A 19,795-nucleotide genomic window follows, 5' to 3' on the forward strand; every position below is an offset into this window, starting at 1 on the left:
AAAATAACTGAAATGATTTATCAATTAGATCTACTTGTGTTGCACTATCTGTCTATAAATGGCTCACATTCCCAATATTTATGTGGATTAGACTCCACATGAATGCACTGTTTTTCTTTATTCTTTATTCTTTGGCCTTCAGTGGTTAAAAAAAAAACACTTTTATAAATACGGAGATGCTTATTTGGATTTTCCATATTTAATGTATTCAAAGGACCTGTTTAATCATACCTTCTGTAAATTTAACTATCCCACAATGAAGGTCTAAATTATTTCAAAGCCTTCTTCAAATGTCCAGGAATACTAAGTCCATAATAAGACTAGTGTCATGTATCAAGCCTCATACTGTTTTCATATGTGTTCAATGCACTGAGCATTGTGCCAGGTGTCATTGTTTTTTGATTTTTCCATTTTTTCTGATAAATTGATTAATTTATTTTTATTTACAGCAGAAAACTATTAAATGACAGAAAAGGTCCAAATGTGTCTATATTCCGCTAAGTAAAGCATGTATCATTGTATGTTTGACCTAAACTAGTCAGGCGTGTGTATATTGAGTGTAAACACTGTGATCAGTATAAGAAACATCAACCATATGTATGTTTTTATTTTTATTTTAGAATGTTAACTTGCAATTTCCCAGAAAAAAACCCTGTGGATGATGAAGTCAGTGTCATCCTTTTTGGGGGCATTTCTTGACATTTTTAATTTAAATTTTTACACAAAAATAGTCAGAATGTAGATTCCAAATATTGTTAAAAGTGATTAACAACTTCAGGCAAAAATGCATCATGTACTTGCACTCTGATGAACCTTTAAAAACTCAACTGACCGGGTCATAATAATGATAATAATAATGGTATAAAAGTCTCCACAGTTATCTGCAGAGGTCTGCGTGGTCTTAACAGATTCCCACAAAAGGTTAAACAATGCTGCTGAGGGTGTTTTAATGAGGCCAGTGTGGTTATATGTTATCTGAGTATTGAATTCATTGATTATGTCAGATCTGATCACCACCTGCCTCTGTGCCACTGAGGATTATTTGCCAACTACTTATTCTGGAATTTTAAAGCTGAATAGTAACTACAGCCTCATCAAAGAACTAGTCATTTCTATTAGTAATATTATTAATTAGGGCTGGAACTAACCATTGTTTTCATGAATCTGTTGATTATTTTCTTTTCCAAGATGATGTCCTCAAATGTTTTCTTGAACATCAGTCCACAACCCAAAGATAAGCAGTTTACAGTCATAGATTAGACTATATAAACAAAAAACTTAGTTGGTGCTGAATTTAGTAGCTAGTTGATTAATCGACTAATCATCGCAGCTCTATTAATCATGTCTAATTCATTCACAAACGGTAGATTCTCTACTTTTATTTGTACATATGAAGTCATCCTATCTATTAAAATGAGCTTTTGCTTTTCAAACTGCATTCATTATTTCGTTGTTAATGTTTTGGCCACTTGGGGGCAGTAGAATAAGATGTTGATACAACACTGACATATCATCACCATATGAAGTTTTTATGTAAAATATGTTGGTTGTCAGTTGCTTGTACCGTTTGGCAGTCATGGAGCAACATTGGCGTTCATTTAAAGTCCATCTGATGACTCTAAGCCTAATAACCACTCTGCTTTTTCCTCTGTTTTTAGGGAAACATATGGCTTTTAATGTTCTACTAATGTTTACCAGCTAGTGACTAACATTTGGTGTTGGGAACATTGTGTACTGTGGTTTAGTAGGGCCTGCTGCTGTTAAAAACTAAATGGATGACAGTTAAGTTGTGGGTTGTAAACAAAAAACAAAACAAAACAATGAGCTGAAAGAGGTTAAAATGCTATATAACAGCTGTTATGTCAATATGGAAATATTATATTGATTAGTGCAGCTAAAATTCACAAACCCCTGAGATTATCTTCAACAATCCCATCATGATTAGTACAATATATGGGTTGACCAGCAAGATATTCATCAAGATATTATACAAACTGATTGTGGTCTTAAAAAATTGGAACATTTTCAGTGTATTTTGCAGTGTTTGAAATATTACCTGTTAGCTGATGGAGAATATGCAACTCTCATTCTCACAGGCAAGGTGATATGACCTTTCACAATCTAACCTGTATTAGGCATGAACCAGTTTTGCTTTGACATGTGGAGGTTGTAGTATGTCAGCCCTGCCTTCAGCCGTACCTTGTAATCCATCCTACTGGGGGGGGGGGGGAAAACAGTGCCGAGCTGGGGGACAGTAAGTGCTTCACACCAGCAGGTTAATGATTCTTTGATTGTGAGCTCCTCCCCTCCCAGGAGAGGCACAAACATACTGATTGCAGGCAATTTTCCAACCAATTTTCCTCATATTTGCGTCCTTTAAAAGTAGAGCTATATCAACCTCGGTGGCTTAATGTAAGGATGAATTCTCTGGATGAATCCACCCTGTGTTTGATTTGTATCATGTTCATATTTTCTTTATAACGTGTAAGATAGTCACATTGATGCTCCACAGCACAGCATTTAACAGGTCATTGTGTTTCCAAGTTGGCAATTTGACTCAGTAATCCTGTAATCCTGTTAATAAAGCTATACTGTGCTTTGTATCTTTAATTTTAAGGTTAATGAGTTGTCATTGTCTTGCAAAAGTTGCTAGGCGGTAATATTAATATCGACTAAACTGCGGTTCCTCTAATAGCCACTAGATGGCACCTCCAGATGCTGCCTGAATTTTCATAACGTAATCTTTTCTGATGTGTCTTCAGGGCAATTTGTAAATACTGCTCCAACCAGTCAGATATCCTGGATTGACACATTTGCATCTCATTCATTTACTCCTCCGGGTAATGTCTGGAAAATAATCGGGGTTGCAGTGCATGTGTGAAAGGGGCTTAGGTCCTTGCCAACTATTTGAATAATTGGTTAATTGTCATTTTTTAAGAAGAATAAATTCTCTGATTCAAATATGAATACTTTCTGGTTTCTTAAGGCTTCTGTGACAGTAAACTGAATACCTTTGGGTTGTGGAGTGACGGTCGGGACAAAACAAAACTTGACACTTGAGAATGTCACCTTTGGCTTTGCGAAACTGTAATCAACATTTTTCACCATTTTCTATATTTTATGGACCACGCAACTTATCAATTAATCAAGAAAATAAATGACAAATGCATAAATAATGACTCATTATCTACTACTGTCAATGTTACATACTTACAACAGCAGCATTTTACTGACCATATTTCAAGACAGGGTATGCTTTTAAATATAGTGCTTGGTATTCTGGTTAAGTCACTAGTATGCCTCAAACCAAGAACTTGTTTTCACCTAACAAGGTCTAAATGAAACACATTTGAGCAGGTGTCAAAGTTGGCAAAGGTCTAACTTCTTTGTCTATCTCCTTATTCATTCTACACAACCATTTCTGTCATTATCAGCGTATACAGCCATGAATGCTTACAAGTAGAAACTGTCCCAAGGTGTGTACTGATTTCCACATTTGTACAATCCATTTCGTTGAGTCTACAAAGGACCAGAAAAGACAGAGTTCTTGAAAGAGATGAGAAAGGTTGTGTCATTTAGCCAGGAGGGGGCTAGAAGGCTTTCCACCCTGTGTTTGATGGTGGTCTTGAGTTCTTGAAAGAGATGAGAAAGGTAGTGTCATCTGGCCAGGAGAGGGCTAAACAGAAGGCTTTCCATCCTCCATTCCTTCGAGGGTGATCATTTGGAAGAGATAGAAACATTTTGCCCTTTAGAAATGGTCGGACAACATGTCATATTATTGATGCAACTTTCGCCCAGATTGACCCTCAAGTCTATCTTAACTGGGCTAATATGAACAGTCATTATTCCAACCATGCCTGTATGTTATCTGTGTTTTTCCGACCATCCATCTGCTGCCAAAAACTCATAAATGAAGAGACTTTCCTTGAATGAATGTATAGGAATCCCAAGGGATTGTTTCACACCCCCAACAGTCTGTAGCATGTTTAAGTTACACTTTGTCTAGCATTGATAGTATCCAGTAAAAACGAGAAAAACCAAGTCGAGTTCTGACGTCCTCTGTAGCTTTTTTAATTGCTCTCAGCAGCATTGTTCTGTCTCAGCAAATGTGACATTTAATTATTTTTTTACCATGCCAACTTTGAATCATTAGGCACATTAATTGACTGGTACATAATCAATGAATAGTAGTGGGAGTTTTCATAACCAAGGCCAAAATTCCTTGAGATACTTGGAAGATGAATTGAACTCTTGAGGAGGCGTTGCTCGACAGCCTCTGACCTGACACAGGAGGTATCTCAAAATGTTGCACAAAATGTTAAGAATTCTGTGTAGGAACACCAATTTCTTCCTACCTTCCAAAAAACTTTCAATTTCAGAGTATTATAAAAAATCCCTACTTGTAAGTAATCCGTTGGTAACCTTGCAGTATTCAATTTGGGGCTTAACTAAATGCTCAGTGGAGGATTTTAGATAGAGAAATATGGATCCATTTTAAATACAGCTGAAGTTTTAGTTGTGTAGATGAGATGAGATGTAGTTCAAAAGGTTATGCAATCGTGCCTCGCTGGAAGTAAATATGAGAGAACAGACCATGCTCTGTCTCACATCCACACAGATGTGTCTCTGTCGGCACAGCCCAGTATTTTTAATGTCTAATATCAAATGCAGAGTGAAAGAACAGAGGGAACAGAGGTTCTGGAGGTCACACCTCTTCACATTCTGAGGGGTTTTGAAGTCTCCCCAGCTGCATCCTTCCTGTTCCATAGCAGTTTGTTGACTTTTTATGCACATACTGTATGTCATAAAGTAAACTATAAGGAGATCCAATACCTGAATGACACCATAGGGTATTCAGTTCCTTCCGTATGACTATTGCGAAAACAGTGAATATGGGTTAAATGTAGGAACATTGTACTTAGGGCTAAGTGTAAAAAGGATTGACAGGTATCGTTTAATGGGAGACGTTTCAATACTACTTGGTATCAATTTTTTCAGGCCCAGCCCTAATTATACTACATGGTTATGTTTAGGGAACTATTGCAGTCATTATTAGAAGAAACCAACTTTGACAGGTGGGAACAGCAGTGTCTGGTGTTACAGAAAAAAACAGTTTGTACATCGAATGGTCCTCTCCGACCCTGAGAGCTTTTTAGTCAGCGTTTTAATTTACAGGTTTTTATATTCCCTTCATTTTATCCTAATTTGCTGGTATTTAATGTTTAATTGTTAGGCTATTCTAGAGAGAGGGTGGTGTAATTTGGCACAAATTGGAAAAAGAAAAAAGTGTAAAGTTGAGACATGTTCAGCACGTAGTTTTTTATGTCAGACTACATTTTAGTAAGTAAGCAAAGTTTATTTAAAAGGTGCTTTTTGTGATAAAGTCACCAGAGTGAGATGAGAAGATGGATATCAATCTCATGTTATCTGTTAAAGTGTATCTTTTTTTCTTCTTTATTATTTTCCTTTATTGATACAGTCTTACTTATCTTACGCTCTGACTTATCTTAATAAGTGTTTTCACAATGTGTACTATGAAACGCGTTGCTCTTCGTGATGGACCTAGAGAGAATCATCAGCAGCTCCCCTTGGCTTTACAGAGATTTATAGCCAGTTTCAGCTCATTGTTTAGCCATCTGGACAACACTTTACTGTTTTGATTCAGTCTCATTGCATAATTTTCAGGCTGTTTTTAGAGGAAAGCTCTAAAAACCCACTGTACGCTACCTGCTCAGCACTTAAAGGCAAACAGACCCAGTTAGTGACTAGCTGGTAATGATAGTGGAGCATTTAGCAGCTAGATTGTAGGAGTTTGTAGAAAGGAAGAACTGCTAAAAGAGAGTGAATATTGGACTAATAATCACCAGGTGGACAGAAACACATTCCAAATGATTCATAATGTTGATACATAACTACTTCATGTGGAATTAAGCAACTGTTTGCTAATAAGTTAAACATGTCAACCCTAATATGTTAATGCTTTTTCAGCTCGTAGCATGTGCCTGCATGTACTCAGCAGGAGACGTAATTAGCCTAGCTTAGCTTAAAGGCTGCCAACACTTTTAAAGCTGGCTAATTAACAATGGGTTTAATTTATTTATCCTGTATGTGAACACCAGCGTTTAAAAGATTATTGGTGGTTTTTATACAAAGTTACATGCTGCAGCTATTTCAAATTCACAAATTATTATTCCAAGCAGGCGTTTTTCATACGTCATAGGCTTTAAAGATTTGGAGGGAGTCTTAATGGCAAGACAGAGATATAAGCCTGTAGCAACAGTTGTCCTCTGTGTATAGACTCACTCACTGTCAACCGAGCATTTAAGGCCACATAAATATTCATGACATTTGCTTCTTTCTTACCCAGTCTGTGCAGAAAATGTCAGTAGCTCTAAACTTAAAAATTAAGTTTCTGGACATATTTTCACCATATCGTGAGATTTGAAATCAACTCACATTATACCTAAGTGGTGGTTATAGCAATTGCAAAAGCTCTTACAAACCTGTATCTTATAAAAGTGCATATATTTGGATCTTAAACAACTCACAACATACAAACAGTGTGTTTGATATGTGATTTAGTGCAAGAATAGAATAGAATGACCTACGTTTTGACCAATGGTCCAACTCAGGCATCTATTATACAAGAAGGTTCTGGACTGAGTGCATTTGGGATGATATGTTAAATAATCTGCGTCTAAAAGGCTATGTTTCCTGATTTACATTCTCAGTTGAATGTTTCAGGTAGACTTTTAAATTTTTTCATTTCTCCCTGAGTGACTGTGACATTTTTCACCTCCATAGAATTACCCAAAATGAAATCTCAGCTTTGCTTGTTATTACCTAAGATTTGCATATTTATGTCATGACCATTCATGTATCATTCTGACAACATGACAGAATAATATGCTTTACAGTAGTAATATGCTTTAACTAGTACTAATGCAGGACCTCTTTGATGAGGCTAGCATTAATCCCTTTTTTTCATCACTGACCACAAACACCCTAAAACATCTCCCAATGCTTTCCAACTGCTCTACCCTCTCTGTGGCTCTCTGTGGTAATATCAGTCTTCAAAAATAGCTACTAAATATATAGCTTGATTTAAAAAAAGGATCAGTTATTTTCTAAAACTGTATTTTTTGAAAGAAGCAATTCAAACAGGAAGAAATTGTACATTTGTTTGGAACTATTTTCAGTGGTGGATTAATCCACATTTGGTATTCTAGTGCAATAATGTGTGGTATTTGTTGTTGTTTTTAATAGTTATTGGATAACAATGGAACTCTTTGGCACAGAGGACTTAGATATGTCAGGCTTTTGATACAAACACAATACTTGTTAGTAGATCGATAAATTGTTGGTTTGGGGTCTGCACATGAGATTTGTTAACAAGAAAAAAAAAAGAGCTTTTTTCTTGCTACATGTTTAGAATATGAATCACTGGAGCACAATGTCACCAAAATAATAAAGGTCTTAAATTAGATTTTGTCACAGGGCTGCTGTCTATAAGCCTTGAGCTGTTTAGAATCTTATTCTAGAACAGGGCTGTTGGTTAAACAGACAGAATAAGACTTCACACAGCAGCAGATTCATGACATCTGAAAGGCCTCTCAAGCTAATGACTTCAAATTATATTTGACAGCCATGCTGGCTGTGTGGGATCACAATGTCTTTCCATCCACCACTTTGATCCACACTTTATATATGGGATGAGTTGCCATGCAATGTTGTATGGACGTTCATGGTCCCCAGAGGCTGAATCTACTTGGTGATCCTTTTACTTTTTTTAAGTCAAAACAATTCAAAATAAAAGTTTTCACGTATCCAGTCAAATATCTCATTGTCTACTTGATGGATATATATACATATATATATATACACACACACACAATATTTTACAATATAATATGTATACACATATTCATGGTTTCCACTTGTATCCTAATGACAATGTTAACTTTACTTTTATCACCACCATGAGATTCCCACTTGATGTATCCTAAAGACTTTTAATAACTTTTATTTTAGCACCATCATGAGATTTACTACATTTGTGGTTGTGAATGAAACGTTTTGACAACTGTTTAATGGCTTGACATTAACTGTGGTTTAGACATTAATATTCCCATCAGAAAGAGAAAAATTTCATTTTATCCACTAGTTTTTTTAATGACCTAAACCCGCAACACTAATGACTTTCCCTTCAGTCTCAGTTGTACTTTGCGATTACTGCTAATTATTAGCATGAGAACATGGTAAACATGACCCCTGATGATAAACATTAGCATTAGCATCCCTATTAAGATTGTTGTTTGGATCATGGCAGCATACTGATGTTCGCATTTAGCTTTAAAGTTATAATCCTTAAGATTTCTGTCTCAGTTGATTCAGTCAGCCGTGGTTACCGTGGTAACAGCAACAGCAACTGGTGTATCCGTTGATGGTGCAAACAAACAGACTCGTATTGATTTAATAAAGAAGTCAGTCAATAATAACTGTAGCTGCTGCCTCTTGTTTCATTATTCCTTTGAAAAACTTTGAAACGATCCACTGACAAAAGATGCAGAAAACGACTCTTTTTTCTTCTTTTTTTTTTTTAAACTAACCCCGGCTACGAGCATTGACTTTTCTGTGACAGCTCTGAAATAAAAGCGACCCGTGTTTTGTCAGCTCAGTGCTCTTCATGTGAAGCAGCGGTAGTAAGATGTTCCACTTGCTTTAGCAGGGACTTAAAACGGCTCTGACAAGGCTGTTATCAATGAACTAAAAATGAACTAGTTGAATGTTGGGTTACATGCTGCATCATTGTCTGTGAGTCCTTCATGCGTGTGAAGGCAATTTGAATTCTGCACAGGAACCCCAGACTCCATCACTAACAATGAAAACTAGATAATTACTGAAATGCTAACCATAAATATTCTGAACAGTGGCTTGAATATCATTCTAAGCACCACTGCACAGTGTTGTTTCCATTTTATACTTATAATATAATGATATATTTTATAGTATCACAATATGATTCAATACACTGCAGCTGGAGTAACTTCTAAGTAAAAGTCATTATGATGTACCGTATGCAAATTCAAGAAAACAGCATAATAAACCAGAAACAGTAGTAACAAAAAAGACCAGTGCTTTACACATATATTTGATTTGATGTGTCTATTATATTGATATTGAGTTATTTCCTTTGGGCTCTGACTCTTCCTAAAGAACACACCAGGAGAACTGAGGTAATTTATTAGGTAATAATTAATAGTTATATTGAGGACAGTGTCAGAAGACCAAGTCTCCCATAAGCAAAGCGCAGGCTTTAATAGATCCAACACAAAACCTGTTTCCATACAACAGGTTTTCCCTCTTGTGGCAGAGCAGCAGCTGGATAAACAGCTTGATGTGGGCCTGGGAGCTGTCACCGGTCCTCACTGTGCTGCAGAAAACAGATGATCCCTCGCCTCTTCTCTTCCTCATAGGCTGTTGTTAGACATCATTGCTACCTCTGTGCCAGGACAGATAAATGGAAGATTCTTGGAAGAGATGGAGACAGCCATTCAGGGCCTGTCTATTTCTTCGAATGTGGCAAAGAAAGAGCAGCAGTCTAGATTTTGTATCTTTTTATTCTCCTCAAGGTCTCTCAGAAAAATCTGTTTATCACTTCCAGTTTGTCAAAAGAAACTAAAAATGTAAATGGTTATTTCTCTGTATAGTCCTATTTCTCTATACATTCCAAACAAACTGCACCATTAGATTTTACCTTGAAGAGAGTTACAGCATCAATCTCTAGGACGAGTATTTATGAAGCAAACTAATGGACAATTATTATTTAGTTGGAATGTTGGATTGAATACAAGAAAATAGTTCAACACACAGTAAAGTATGTGCTTCTTTCTATGGGTGAGGGAATGAATACTAATGCAGTGTTTGGACCACAGGTTGTGGTTGTGGTCTTTACATTAAATATTAATGATTCTAACAATGAACTCGTTATCAAGCCCTTTGACAAGCTTCAGCTGCTTGATAATGAGTTAATAATAAGAATCAGGTGTATTAGAGTGGGGAGATACCTAAAACATGCATGGCAGTAGCTTTCCAGGAGCAGGGTTGGAGACCACTGGTCTAAAGGTTCCAATCAGTTTCAATGATTTAAATGTCATTTCTGAGAACTTGTGTTTCATCCGTCATTAGAATGAGCCTCAGCTGCTATTGCTATGTAGAAGAAGCCAGTCAGAGGCTTAATTTAGACTGAATTCAAAACGATACGACATAGCAGCCATAAACAAAATGTGGTGCCATAGTTACTGAATTCACTCAAACGTGCCCCAGAAATTAAAAGTCAATTCATGTTGTAGATTGTAAAATCAGTTTTCTCAACATGGGAATCTTTGGCTTTAGCTTGCTGTTAGCGGCGCACTTGACAGGAGTTTAATCTAAGGGATTGGATGTTTCTTGACGAAATGCACCTTTGAAGACTAAGCTTCTATTCCAGAGTTTTTACGTATGCAGTCTTGTGCCTTCAACTTTTTTTTTTCTTCAAAGAACCAGACATTTTCTTTTGTACCAATGATTTAACTGGGAGAGTTTGATGTTGATGCAAGCTATAGTAGTGTGAGCCCCGTGAACCCCACAACATTGTTTATGGGAAAATTGAATGGGACTTTTAGTTTCAGAACCAAGGCATACCCAAAATTGCCCCTCCCTCTTTACAACTCTAATGTCAATGATCAAATCAAGCTGCTTTGAGTATCTAAATTTGTAAATCCTTGGATGATGATACTGAAAACAGAACAATAAAAAAATGTCTGAGTAGAATAAATGCAGGTACATTTTTCACCTTGACTTTCTGTTTTATGTTGTTTCAGGCCTCAGCATGATAGCATCTGTTCGCAGTACTTCAGTATCTCCAGTGGACAGACAGTGACGATCAGTCGCTACTATGCGATGTGTCTAAGGGACCAGTGGTGGTGTTGCGGCCCCAGTCGGGATGCTGCTGACAGCCTGTCAGTATGACTCTGCTGGACTTGTGGCTGTCGCGCTCCATCCCCATGTGCCTGCTCCTTCAGAGCCTTGTCCTCATGGCCCTGTGCTTCCCCTCGGCCAGCATGTGTCCAAAGGGCTGCATCTGTCAACGCGACTCCCACCTACACGGCCTCAATGTCACCTGCAGTCAGTCCAGACTCAAGGAAATCCCCCCCAGCCTCCCAGTCGACACTGTGCTGCTGAGGTTGGATCACAACCAGATAGGCGCCGTGCCCGATCAAGCCTTCCACGGACTCAGACTTTTGAGGGAGCTCAATCTTTCTTACAATGCAGTGGAGACATTGGGGGAAGGTGCCTTCAGTGGCATAGAGGCAACTTTGCAGGTGCTGGACCTCTCCCACAACCGCATCACTAGCGTACACAAGGATGCCTTTGCTCGACTCAAGGCCCGCGTCATTGTGGATGATAACCCCTGGCATTGTGACTGTGCCCTCCAGCAGGCCATTGGTGGAATGGCCCACAACCATGAGGCCGCTGCCCGGGTTCTCTGCAGGAGCTCAGAGCTTCATGACCAGGAGGGACGACCTTTCTTGGCAGTTAACCAAGACCTCTGTAACCTGGCCAAAAGGACCACAGACTATGCTATGCTAGTGACCATGTTTGGCTGGTTCGCCATGGTGATTTCATACGTGGTGTATTATGTTCGTCAGAACCAGGAGGACGCCCGACGCCACCTGGAGTACCTCAAGTCTCTCCCCAGCAAGCCCAAGAAACCTGATGAGGCTGACGACATAAGCACTGTTGTCTGACAGCAGTGTCAAAGTGACTGTGTCCCACACAAACCTAATGAACACCAAAATGTTTATGTAACAGGACCCGCATTTATAGTGTTTACTATTTCAAACCTTTAGGTGATATGAGCATCAAAACTGTCGAGAAATATTTGTATTTTGGAAATGTTGTTGTATGTCCTTACCAGGGTTTGTTCATGACTGAATCAGAGATGAGATGAGAAGGGAGGCCACAGGGTCCAATAGCCTAAAACCACCATTGTCTTTTCTAAGGAGTTTTGAAAATTTGAATCTCAGGTTTAAATATTGACATGGTAATGGCTTTTTTTTTTTAATGAAAATTTGGAGTATCTGAAAAAAAAAAAATTATATTTATAAGACATGACACCCTATACTCCATTTCTCTTATTTTGGTATCTCAAAGCCCATCGTAAAATATAACATTACGTTAACTTGCTAAACCAATTGCATCATACATATCCCTTAAAATTGTATGAAAATTACAGTATCTGATGAGTTAGATTTACATTTCTGAATCCTAGAATCTAATAGAAACTATTTAATCTACAAGTTTAATATTTTAGAACATTAAACCTATGGGGGCCTGTCTTTAATAGAAACAAATAACACATTGAGATAAAACCTTCACAATTAAGATATGTAGAGATTTCACTGACAGTAAATGTCTTTAAACTGTGGCCACGGAAAATACTAGGTGATATGGAAGTCCATTTCTGCCAGGACAAAACGGGTATAAAAATAAAAATAAAAAGAACTACGGTGAGTCAAAATTATAGACACAAAATCAAGATTCCAATTTTCTACCTGAAATTATGAGACACTAGCTCACAATATGTATATTACAATTTTGAGTTACTGTCTTATCATTTTTTACTTAATTTTTTGACTTGGTATCTTATAATTTTGACTGTCCATGGATATTTTTTATTTTCATCCTCTCTTGCAATTTTTCTGGTGTTAAATGACTTCTGTAGAACAGGACTCTGATTGGCCGGAGGATCATTTAGCTTTTTATGATTGAGCATCATCATTGCAGTTATGAAATAAATGTCATACATGAAGCGCTACCGATTTCACTTCTTATAAGGCTACAGCTTCTCCTGGTTGTTGAAGTGGGAAAGTATAATTCGTGACAAGGTTGGGAAAGATAGTACCAATAGAAAGTTTACTAAAATCTATTAAAATGAATTTAATAAAAATGAAATACTTACATTTTGATCACAGTAAAGCCTGATTTATGCTTCTGCGTCGACGTGGACCCCTACGGCGTAGCCTGAAGTGCACCTCCAAAAAATCCTAACTACGCGTCACGGCAACGCAGACTGCAAGGGCTGTGATTGGTCCGCTCAAAACGTCAGTTCCTCCGGCAGTTGCTTTTTCCGGTCTTTCATCCTGCATCACCACCATTATTATTAATAATGAACAAAAGGTATGTGTTTTCTGTTATTAGTGCACATAGCGCAATGCTACATGCTGCTGTGACCAACAAAAAACAAAAAAAAACATGCTACTGTGACTGGAAGATAAACAAGGATACAGATATGACTCCTCTGAAACCACACACACCCCCTAGCGGCATGGCGGTGAATTGCAGAGCAACGCGATCCCTCAACGCAGAATTTCGAAAGGTCAACGACGGCGTCGGAATGACGCAGAAGCATAAATCAGGCTTAAGTGGTGCAGTATGGTAGATGCAGGATAACTAACTCCAAGCTTTATGGAGTTTATCCAAGAAATTAACCAAGAAAAAAATGATGCATTGTTTCTATCAGCATGGCTCATTCTGGATTATACAAAAATATAATATTAATGAAACTAAGCCCAATGTTTAGATTGTACCCATCATGGTTGTAATGACTTGGCAGGCTCATGGCTCCTGTGTAGCACTGGATTTCATTGTTGAGGAGTTGTCACTGCTAGTAGCAGAGGAGTTAAGAGGAAAAACTTATTAACAGTACTTTTTCCCCCCCAAAACAGCACAGACTGGTGAGCTTTGAGTTTGCCAAAAACCTCAGCACTTTGCCTAGATATCACTAAGTCACTGGTACTGACTAACATCCATAGATACATTGTTATAATACTTTACAGTAAAAAAGTACTGTAACATTGTCAGTATCATAGAATGCAGCATTATTTATTAAAATAAGTCAGATAAAATATCAGACAGGTTTTTACAAATACCCAGGCCAACCAGGCTCTTGGGTAATAATTATATTGCAAAAATGATCATTACTGGTTTAACCTCCTGTGCAGTGAGGGATTATTAGTGACACTGGTGCTCTCACTTGTGGTTTTACGTCCAAATCAAGTTACACTGTTGGTTTGTTTACAGCCTGTATGCCTGACAACTAGCCACAGGTTCATGCAGGTTAGCTACCACTTATCTTTAACTAAAGATGATTGTCTGACTGCTTTCTTTCCCTGTCAGACCTATTTTAATCAACAGTGTTGTGTTTGGGAGATGATAACTGATGCAGTTAACATCAGAGCTCCAAAAATAAAACTCACGTTGTTATGAAGCATAGTTTTCCTTTATATTCATTATGTCATACAGTACAATAAAAGATGTGTACATCCCCCAATCTTAAAAAGATGGTTCTAGCAGGCAAAACAACATTTAACAAATTTTACATATTTTTAGTGGTTATATTTATGTAAATTATATGCAAGAAAGAAATTAATTTATCTACCTTGCAATGATCATTTTTTAAACGAATCTTATAGATGTTAAAAAATGACTGTTTACATTTATCAAATGTTGAATATGTTACACTACTTGTAATTATTAAAAAATATACCCATAGATCTAATCCTACATAAGGCACCTTTTAGGGTTGCATGTTTTCAATATATGCCTGTGTTTAATCATATTTTGCAGTACTTTAACTCAAAATAAAATAAACCAAATGCACAGAAAACCTGTATGTGCTTGTTTGAGAACTAGAACTGCATATGACATATGACTTACGTTTAAGGTACCATATGTAGCAATTCAACATCAGTTAATCATCAGAATAGCAATTTCATATTGTCCCCTTCTCTTTTCAGTTTCACCAAAAACCTTGTAGTCTTCAGTCATTCTCTTCTAAATCTAAAATTTGAAAAAAAATTAGGATCAGCTCCATTAACAGTAGGTGTATCAAGGCCCCTTAGATTGTCATGTTCACTACACCAACAGTACTGCTGCAACCACATTTTGTGATGGTATTTGCTTGTGCTTGCCGTGTTTTAAAGTTTTAAAGTACGCCATGATACATTTTTAATTTTTTTATTTTCCTGAATTAAGCATTTATCACTTTGTGGCATGAGAACATACTAAACTGTCTCTGAAGGCAGCAATATATTGGAGACAATGCAAACCAAAATTGAGATGATGTTGAACGTGGTGCACATCTTGATTCTACAAAATGCATTTCTCTTTTCCAAATTCCAAAGACACCTGTGTGTCCTCTGCATAGGGCTGGACGACATATACAATGAATGAATTTGATCTAAGTTTTTGTTTTTGCACATGTACGAAATATGAATTGAAAATGAATGTGCACAAAAAGGTTGACATGATGATAACATAGATGATAGCCGGCAAAATTTGCTGTCTTGAGTCACAACAGTCCCAAGAAATGTGACATGAATACATGCACAACTGGTGTAGTTGACAGGATTTTCGTGACTCCAGGTGGCTAACTGGCTATGGCTATCTTGTAGCAAATCTGAGCTCTCAGTTTGTGTTGAAGAGATATTGTCTTTGTTTACAAGAGGTGAAGCTATGGAACTCAGTTGACCAGCGTGAGTCAATGTTCAGTGTTGTCCTGCCATGGAGCACAGTAGCTAATGCTAGCTTGACAGCTGTCAGCAGGTATCAGGTTGATGTCAAGAAACACAAACAGCAGAAGCAGATGAATTAGTAAGCAGGACTTTGTTCTGTCTGTGTTGACACTGATTATTCAAGTGAATATTCTTGTTCTCCTTAATTGAGGCATTTGACACTGACTAGACCATCTGCAGCTGGCAAGTGGTGCAGGTTTTGTATTATTCGTGTTGTGTTTTGCACATGTAGACCTAAAAAATGTGATGCTTCTTTAATGTTTTAGAATTCAAAAAGAAAATGAAAATCAATTAAAATTGTAAATTGTTCCCTATTTCCCATTTCTAGTATATTGATGCCTTTAATCGAACCTGAAGACAGTAAATCTGGTGCAGTTAGCTGCAAAGAAATGGTTTCCAATAATGTGTCCATGTATAGTTTTACATATGAATTCTCTGTACCTGAATTACAGTATATTTGTGGTAAAGGACTTGATAATATTAATAGGTATGGGACAGTAGATGTTCTAGAACATTGTAAAACTGGGCCCCAAAATAATGAGTGAAAATGTTTCCCACTGACCTTAGGAATTGTAGTCTGACAAAATAATCTTAATAAATGTCAAATTACTGTCTTTCTTTGGAAATTTCAACCATATCTCATGTCATGTCATCATATGGCCTAAGAATGGAAATTCAGTGACAGCATAACATGTTGTCATATATGGAGTTACAATCAGTGGATGACACTGCTAAATCCAAGGGGACCAACAGAAGCATCCCAGTGGGACCCATTTACACGGGGTCTGCTGTGACATCCATGCAGATGGAACATCCATCCACAGGGAGGCAGAACTTTCCAAAAAACATTCAAAGACCTTAAGATCCCTACTGATACACCCTAAAGACATGACACTACTAGCATAGTTGCAGACCTCAAAAATTGCTGCCCACATTGCAGATTTGTTGAACAATTCATATAGGTCTGGTGTTTGGTCCATTGATGGCTGTTAGATGGAGAAAGAGAGCTTAAGAGGCTTGATTAATAATGGGGGATGTCATCTTTCTACATAGCTATCTGGCTACATTCAAGTCTTCGATCAGGAGTCAGTTAATGGCAACACTGCTGTTAGGAGACCCGTTCACTTCATCGAACCAAAGCTAGTTACCATCAATCCTCATAAACAACCATCTTTTATCACGTGAGCGAAGTTCCATACTTAAGTAGTTAGGATGCCAACTCCATCCACTGATGATAACCATGAAATAGCATTAAAGACCAGTTGAAATCTCTTAAGTGGACCATGGGCTGAGATTATTTTGTCAAATAATTTCTTATCCAGGAGTTATAGTTGTGGTTTGACAATATCAATGGACAAGGCTTTTGCTCTGGTGTACTGTATGTACGTTTATTCCTTCAGTTTGTGAAGTCTACGTTTGTTCCTGTTGTCTTTAGAGTCAGTCAGAGTCAGTCTTTGTATATCTGTACTGATCAGATGTAAGCACAAGACTAAATGTTAGTTTCAGTGGACTCTTCTTGTTGGTGTTTTGTGGTTACTCGAGTCTTTCAGAGTCAATGCTGTGACTGATAATTGTTACCGTTTGCCTTCACTCCATCTGATTCTTACCATGCCCTTTCAAGAGGAGGACAGAATGACCAAAACATGGGGATGGCAGGCGATATGAACATCTCAGTCAGGAAAAAAAAAAAAAAAAAAAATCAACACAAACATTCCTATTCAAGTCAAACTGCCAATGCATGCATCATTTCCCTTTAATAACACTCCTGGCAGCAGGAGACGAGAAAATCAATGCTGTCATTTTCTCAAATGGCTTCCCTACCATCATAGCTGCTGGAGCTCACTAAAACATAGGAGCCAACTGAAAGCCACAGACACATGAAAGACATGAAAGAAAGATCAGAACAGATTTTCACCAGGAAAAGCTCATCTTATATATACTACCTACATTGAATAATGACCTACAGAAACCGTGCACATGACTGGTGACATGTTAGATATTGGACGTTGCTTTCCATTCAATTCATGTTTTAATTGTGTCTTTCACAGAATTTGTACAATAATGGTTGTTAAAATGACATCTTAGGGGATATGCAATGAGAATATGTAGGTAGAGAAAACTAGAATCACATGTAAATAGGAACATCGATGTTGTGTGAAATGCTTGAAATCCCTTTAATTAGTTGTTATTGAATGTGCTACACCCCTTAGCCTTGTCTTGTAGAGGCAATCTCGTACTCCTCATGACAGGATCAGGATAGTCTACAAAATGCATGTACAATGTAAAGAAGCACAGTGTAGCCAAGGACCCGAGAGTATTTCTAAGTGCCTGAATACTTCTCTCACCATTTTATTTACCTCTTTTTTTTTTCTCTCTCCACCTCTGGTCTTTGTTCCGAACACATAAGCCTTGCTTTCTCAGTTTAGGATTCTCACTGTTTAGTGGATTTGTCAATTTTAGGTTTATTTAGCAGGTTAGGAAAACAAACTGAATCAACCATGTCAATGTAAACAGTTGTTGAACCGAAAAATAATGTACCATATCACAGTTTTCCGTGCACAGGATGGGTAGGTGTGATAGAGTAACTCACACTTGTGACTGGAGTTGAGAATGAAAATGTTACCACTGACTGTCTTAGTTGGATTGTAATGGCATGTCATACAGAAAATGAAATAAAGGAGGTATGCATTAGTGTATGGTATTATTTATTTCCCTTTTGATCGACAAATACACACTGTTAGGCATTTAATTATGGAGGATGAAAAATGACTTAATTAAAAATAAATAAATGTAGAAATAGAAATTAAATGATGTCTTTAACTGTCTTGTTTTTACATTTCCATTTGTCAATTTTTATTTATTTTTATTTCTGTATATTTATTTATTTTGATTATTTCTCATCCTCCAAAGTTAATGAGTAACACATTACAGTAATGGATTTTTTCAGTCGCATTTTTCACAGTTTCACAGTCAGGAAATAGTTGTGAAACCTGCATGACTAATCCATTTGTCAGGCCAGGTTTTTCATATGCATTCTTGTAGTGTAGTCTTGTAGTGGGTCAGTCCAGATCAATCATATTCCCACCACAAACAAATTGTACCAGAATTCATTTATGGCCAGACTGAGATCTCTACCTCCGAAAGGTTTTTTTGGGGTCTGCATCTGCGTATGTTCGGATCTACCCAAACAAATTGCAACAAACCAGAGTCAGATACAACCAGACTAAACAACAAAGGTTTGAAAATGGCCTTAGACCAGGGGTATCAAACATACGGCCCACGGGCTAGAACTGGTCCACCAAGGGGTCCAGTCCGACCCACAGCATAACTTTGCAAAGCATGAACATTGCAGAAAAGTAATTCCAATTTTTCAATAAAATGTACACTTATTTTTCACTAGCCATTCATAGTCAAGGCTTCTGATCTGCCTGTGGACATCCAACTTGAGATAATTGACTTGTGATTCAGATTTGAAGGACAAATTTGCCTCGTTGGGCTTAGACACATTTTTATCGGTATCTCTTACCAGGGTAACCCCAAATTGACAGTCATGAATGCAAAAATGTTGTGCATGTTCGGGACAACGTATCTTTGTAAACAAGCTTTTTCTGTGATGAGTATCAATAAAATGAAACTATGTTCCAGGCTCACACACAAGCACTTGAATGACTTTCTGCGACTAGCAACTCTTTAGGATTTTACACCTAATATCGATGCACTTGTGAAGGGTAAGAGGTGTCAGTTTTAAGGAGCAATTTAAACTGTGAGGAGCCTACTTCATGTGATATGTTGCTTCAGAGGTTTTTCCACCCTGACCAGAATACAGTTCTCACTTATATTTACACAGTGGAAATATTAATACAGCTCAAAATACCATTACTGAAATAGCATAAAAAATAGAAGTGCAACAGATGAAATGTCAGTTAATGTGTCACCACTGAAAGCAGCTGTACTGTCATTTGAAGAACAAGTGTTAAGACTAGTCTTTTTTATTTAAGATTTAAATATTTGTCTTTATGAAAGGAGACTGGTATTAAGGTTTAGTCCTTGGCATGTACAGGACTAAACCTTTAATGCATCACTACCAGCATGAACTTTATTCATGCTGGTAGTGATGCAGCTAATCAGTGTTGCATTTCAATGAAGACCGTGGCGTCTGAAGTGAAGACAAGAGTTCC

At 37.4% G+C, this 19,795-nt stretch overlaps 2 protein-coding genes across 2 annotated transcripts in view; both read left to right on the plus strand.

The window, feature by feature from the left end:
* septin7a (septin 7a) overlaps positions 1 to 19,795 on the plus strand; it is a 461,874-nt gene that overhangs the window by 374,960 nt on the left and 67,119 nt on the right. The gene's annotated exons all lie outside the window — the stretch shown is intronic.
* Positions 11,007 to 11,789, plus strand: lrrc3b (leucine rich repeat containing 3B). Its single transcript, XM_062436398.1, has one exon. The coding sequence runs from the start codon at positions 11,007 to 11,009 to the stop codon at positions 11,787 to 11,789; it is 783 nt and encodes a 260-aa protein (XP_062292382.1).

Source organism: Scomber scombrus, chromosome 16 (assembly GCF_963691925.1).
Source record: "Scomber scombrus chromosome 16, fScoSco1.1, whole genome shotgun sequence".
Classification (NCBI taxonomy): Eukaryota; Metazoa; Chordata; class Actinopteri; order Scombriformes; family Scombridae; genus Scomber; species Scomber scombrus.

What these genes read in the sequence shown, in the direction of transcription:
- lrrc3b (XM_062436398.1), top strand. Translation starts at nt 11,007, where the DNA reads ATGACTCTGCTGGACTTGTGGCTGTCGCGCTCCATCCCCATGTGCCTG.